Consider the following 6,174-nt stretch of genomic DNA (forward strand, 5'->3'; position numbering starts at 1 on the left):
CAATTGTTTTCCTGGTCAAATCCTTTTTTAATTTGTAATTTTTTATTTATGAAATTATAAAACTTGACAATTTTATTTTTTTAGACAATGGCCGTGTCAGATTATTTCTAATCTTTTGCATATAAAAAAAATAAAAAACTTGTAAATTTTATATATATATATTATATATATATATATATATATATATATATATATATATCACCCATACATAAGAGGCACAAAGAAAATGGCCAACTCGAAGAACAATTTAATTCTAGTTTCCACTCTCCTTATGTTGCTTCAACTCCACTTCACCCCATCAAAAGCCGCCATCAAAGGAGGCTACTGGTACTCCGAAAGTGGCCTTGCAGTTTCCAACATTAACCCCTCTCATTTCACCCACCTCTTCTGTGCATTTGCCCACCTCGACCCCAACACCAACAAAGTCACCATTTCCTCGTCAGACTCATCTCAGTTCTCAACCTTCACTCAAACCCTCCAAGCAAAGAACCCTTCAGTGAAGACCCTTTTGTCCATAGGCGGCGGTTTCGGTCCTTCTTTGGCTGCAAATTTCTCCAGAATGGCAAGACAAGCCAACACCAGAAAATCATTCATAGACTCTTCGATCCAACAAGCCAGATCGAACAACTTCCTCGGACTTGACCTAGATTGGGAGTACCCTTCCTCGGACACAGACAAGACCAACTTTGCATCACTCATCAAGGAGTGGAAAGAAGCTGTGACCAAAGAGTCTAGAACCTCTGGAAAGGCACCACTGTTCTTATCTGCTGCTGTGGCTGGCTCTGACCAGATCACACCTTTAAAATACTACCCAGGAAAAGACGTAGCCAACAACTTGGACTTTGTCAATGTTATGGCCTATGACCTTTTCACCTCAGAAGGGTACCCCACAGTGACACAGCCACCTGCTCCTTGGAACAACCCTAGAGGCCAATTCAGTGCAGAACAAGGGGTCACGGAATGGAACAAAACTTTAGGGGTGCCCTTAAACAAACTGAATCTGGGTTTGCCCTTTTATGGTTACAAGTGGAGTTTGTCAGATTCTAATAAAAATGGACTCTTTGCACCGGCCAAGCAGGGACTTGGGGCAGTGAAGTACAAGGATATCAAGAATGTTGCGGCGCAGGTTGTGTTTGATTCCACTTATGTTACCAATTACTGCTTCAAAGGGACCGATTGGTTTGGCTATGACGACACTCAGAGTATATCTGCAAAGGTTGTTAATGCAAAACAAAAGGGATTGGTTGGATATTTTGCTTGGCATATTGAACAAGATAGCAACTGGGCTCTTTCTCAAGCCGGTGAGTACATTCAAAATTGTATATACCCGAGTCATCAAAATATTTTAAGCTTAATTATTAATTTGATGTTTAAATATTCTATTTGGTTTCAAATTTTTAAAAATAAATAATTTAATTTTCAAATTATTTTAAATGATTCAATTTAATTTGATTCTTTAAGTTATTAGAAATTTAAGAATAAATTAGTTCATTTTAATTGATTCAACCTTAAGGACTTAAAAACCAAATTATTAAACCTTTTAAAAGTTTAGGGTGAAATTGATTCACTTTTAAAAATTTGATAATCAAATTAAATTTTTAAAAAATTTAAAGATCAAAATTAAATTATTTAAAATAATTTAAAGACTAATAATTAAGTCAATATGAATTTTTTAATGTTATAGCAAATTAATTTATATGAACCATTCTAATGAGAAAATTTTATCTTGCAGCTTCTCAAGCATGGGGAATGTAGCTATGGATTTCGGACACAGACAGCTAATAAATTGAACTTAACAAATAAAACTGTATTACAATCTGCGTGCGCAGTACATTCATAAATATGAAATAAACTTCAATCTCAGCTATATGATATCAATGGGTTTTATCTTTTGCAGGCTGTGGTTCATTGTTGACTTCGGTACCGAAAAATATTTTGGTAGATATAATTACGATGACAGCTAACTTACTTTATGATCATACTAGTTGATAACCGTGTTGATAACCATGCATATGTATGGGTCACTTGTAATTTATTCTATACAAATTTTAATTTATTCAATAAAATAGAATAAAAATAAACACAAATATGTGTAATATTAATAATAATTAGATCGTTTGTATTTCATTGACGAAGATAATGTTAGTAAACAAAAGAAATAACCTAAACTTAATTTAGTCATTATCATTATCATTGTTATTCCAATTCTTTTGTCTTCTAATAATAATTTCCCAAATTTGTTCATGATGTTTGTAGTAGAATGAGATTTCATCATCATGAGAAAAATTACTATCTTCAAGGAATTGATACCAAGGTTGTAGAACATATGTTTGGTCAATTCCAATATCAAGAACAATAACATTCCACTGTAACAGAGGTTCAAATTTTCTAAGGATTGTCATGTGGTGATCGCAAACATTTAGATGTCTAGTTATACAGTTTGGAAGATTCTGCAAAAGAGGATAAATAATAATAATATTTAGTTTTGTATTTATGTGAGTCATAATAATTTTTTTTTATCATTACCAAAAGCTGCGGTCTGTCAATCATTGATTGTGTTATTTCAAGTGTCCAAATATGCTGCCTGGATATCATCCAGGGTCTTCCGAAAGTCTGGTGTTCCAGCGGTGGATTGAAATGAAGGTCGAATATTGAGATGTGGTCGATTGCAACGAAATGGATGATGGTGGATTCATAAATGGCCAATTCTTTTCTAAACTGTTTCAGTCCTTCAGCAAAGAAGATTTTTCCCTTATGGAGTCTGAGTTGGATTTGATATATAAGTCCATTATATTTGAAACAAACATATTCGGGATATTCTGGTGCCCACTGAATGTGGTAAAAAAACCAAAAAGAAATGAGTTTTAATCCAATACTACCCTGTCATTGTGGAATGTGGCTCTAAACTGCATGATTGCTGGTTTTCAGATAAATGGAAGTTCTACCTAGAATGAGATTGGACATAAAAACCAATATAGCTGTATTATTTAGATAGATAATAATCAAAGATGTGGAGTTAGGAAGAAAAAAAGCAATAAAGTTTAATCTATGAAGCCGGTATAGAAAGTGTAAATATGGTTAGTCATTTTAGAGGAGTAAAATTGTCGAACAATATGCTGAAATGATGGAAAAATGGTGTCTATCCATGTTCTTCCTCTCTGCTGTAATTTAATTGAAACAAAGTATAAAAGCTATTCGAGAATAAAACAACTGATGGTCGCATCAACATAGTTTCATCTTAGACATTCCGTGTTGCAGTAATTTCATATTTATTTGCTGCCTATTTGATTGCTTATGTTTTACAGACCATGTAATATTCATCTTATCTTAAGCTTGATTAGCATCACAGATTAGCCATCTTGTTGTACTGGTTTTTTCACATTTAATTCAATTATATTAACAACTTTGTTAGATACTTAACTCAATTCTAATCTTTTGTCGTGTTCATTTAGTTATTTAAGCCTCTATAGGCATGTATAATTCTAGATTAGGACATTTAGATGGATATAACCTTGTACAATTGTTGATCAAACATACAGGGAATTAAAGAGAATTAAAGTTTAATGGAATGTTTTAAAAGAAAAAGTAATCTTGAGCTGGAGTGCTTTCATTGTTATGCTGATAGAATGACGAACAACAAAATTTAATGAGTGAGGTTCACATGCACACAATAATTTCATATTTATTTGCTGCCTATTTGATTGCTTATGTTTTACAGACCATGTAATATTCATCTTATCTTAAGCTTGATTAGCATCATAGATTAGCCATCTTGTTGTACTGGTTTTTTTCACATTTAATTCAATTATGTTAATAACTTTGTTAGATACTTAACTCAATTCTCATCTTTTGTCGTGTTCATTTAGTTATTTAAGCCTCTATAGGCATGTATAATTCTAGATTAGGATATTTAGATGGATATAACCTTGTACAATTGTTGATCAAACATACAGGGAATTAAAGAGAATTAAAGTTTAATGGAATGTTTTAAAGATATATGTAAGAAAAAGTAATCTTGAGCTGGAGTGTTTTCATTGTTATGCTGATAGAATGATGAACAACAAAATTTAATGAGGGAGGTTAACATGCACAAATAAACACGATATGAAAAGAATAGTTGAAATAATCAGTATAGTTGATAGTCTAAAATTATTTAATATGGTTTCGTGAGCTAGGAAATTCAGTTAAGATCTAAGTTGTGATATGGCAGTTTTAGGAATGGGCAATCAGAGTAAGCAAGAACAGGAATGAAATCTAAAAAGCAAGAAAGGTTGAAGTTAAAGCAAAGCCATAACAAAATGGAAGGTGTGAGCAGGCGAAAAAATCGAGTGGAAGTGATGAAGATACAAAAATGATCAACAAACTGAGAAAAGACCAGAACAGAGGAAGCAGGGTTAGAATAGTTGAAGCAATGCTGGAGAATGCATCCCAACATGCATGAAACAAAAAACAAATTTCCAAAGCAGACAAACTGAAGGTCATACGGAAACAACAGTCCAAATAATTGATATAGTTCCTAATGTAGAATAATTTTAGACATGTCGAATGGATGTCAACTATAAAACATAAAATATATGGGTGCATGCATTCAAAACATTAACTGAGAGAGAAGAAAAAGTCAGTAAGGATTCCGCAACCAAGTGAGGAAATTTGAAATGTAGATAATAAATTTCATCATAGAATCAGAAATAGAAGTCAAAATCGGAAAGAAGAGTCAAGAATTTTACTTTGTTTGAAGCAGTTGATGAGTCTGAACTCATAATCGGAGCCGAGTTGCTGTTGTTTTTTAGCAAAGTTGAAAGAGGTTAATGTTTGTAAGGAAATGGTGTTTGTGTTATAAATTAGTCAATAAAGTGCTGGTTAGCCAACAAATGTGACATGAAGCGTGGCAAGTAAATTGGAAATCATGGAATATTGAATGTTGATCCAATAGATTGGACATGTAGGGGCAGTTGAATTTTGGTAATAATGAATTTGTTCCCTTACACCACTGAATGCTATAAATTATCCAAGAGCTGAATCATGGTTTAGATCGTGTGTATATATTTTTTTCTTTTACCATCTGTTTTTCCTTCGGTGGTTGAATGTCATGAGCAATATATATATCTTAAAAAATGTAGTGAAGCAAAAGTGTTGTTTGTACAAATGTTGATGATTAAATGGAAGACCTGAAATATGGTGTAATTGATAAGTATTAGATGATATTTGTAAGAAATAAGTGTTTGTAAAAAAAAGGTTTAAATTGTTTATTTTCATGTAAAGAATTTAAAGATTAAGTATCTTTTTTAGTTTTTTGTTTAAATGTATTTATAGTATTTCATAGTAAATTTGGTATTTCAGAAATGGCTAAATATTTAATCAATGAATATATGGTATAAATATAGTTTGTTTTCCTAAAATCATGTTAATTAAATAATGTGATTTAAGTTATTTATGTATTTGCTGGACAGTAGCATTTATCGAATGATTAAACTTGCTTTGGATGATTGTTAATATTGAATGCTGGCTTTCTATGTTACGTGTGTATATATATATATATATATATATAGATTGTTGCTAGATTGCTGGACAGTACCAATTATTGAATGAAATATCAAGAAAATAGATTTGCCTTAGACATTTGCATCCTCTATTAATGTTAATTCAAAGAGTTTTAGGATGCCAATGGTTTCAGAATTTGGTGCAGTTATTGCAGGTGATATTGATGCAAATTCGAAGACAGATATTATTCTTACTGCAAAATTATGTGGTTGATAGTTCATGTGGAATTTTGAGGCTTCTATGTCCGTGTATGAAGAAGGGAAATATGAGGAGTCAAGAAATGTTGATGGGACAAAAACCAACAAAGGGATTATAATTGATGGCAGATATATTCAGCTCTATGATTCAGAATTGAAAAAAAATACAAGAAGCACATTTAAATATTAAATGGTGTAAGCAAAATACTTGTATTAAATATTTTTTCAAGTACATGAATGAAGAATATGGTTTTGCCTATATCTTGAAGTTCTGGCTTGAGCTCTTTTTTTGCTGGATTATTTTGTAAGGTTGCAGCAAAAATGGATATGTAGGAACTGGAATTGATGTGTCGAAAGCTGGAAGCTATAATTTTGTATCTAACTGCATGTTAGAGAATGAATAAGCAACTATCGAATATTATAGCATACAAACTAA

The 6,174-nt window shown here is 31.9% G+C and overlaps 1 protein-coding gene across 1 annotated transcript; it reads left to right on the plus strand.

The window, feature by feature from the left end:
* Positions 1-204: 204 nt before the first annotated feature.
* Positions 205-1,863, plus strand: LOC100777663 (class V chitinase). Its single transcript, XM_003546567.5, has 2 exons — positions 205-1,301; positions 1,733-1,863. The coding sequence occupies exons 1-2, from the start codon at positions 227-229 to the stop codon at positions 1,753-1,755; spliced, it is 1,098 nt and encodes a 365-aa protein (XP_003546615.1). The 5' UTR covers positions 205-226; the 3' UTR covers positions 1,756-1,863.
* Positions 1,864-6,174: the final 4,311 nt, after the last annotated feature.

Source organism: Glycine max, chromosome 15 (assembly GCF_000004515.6).
Source record: "Glycine max cultivar Williams 82 chromosome 15, Glycine_max_v4.0, whole genome shotgun sequence".
Taxonomy (NCBI): Eukaryota; Viridiplantae; Streptophyta; class Magnoliopsida; order Fabales; family Fabaceae; genus Glycine; species Glycine max.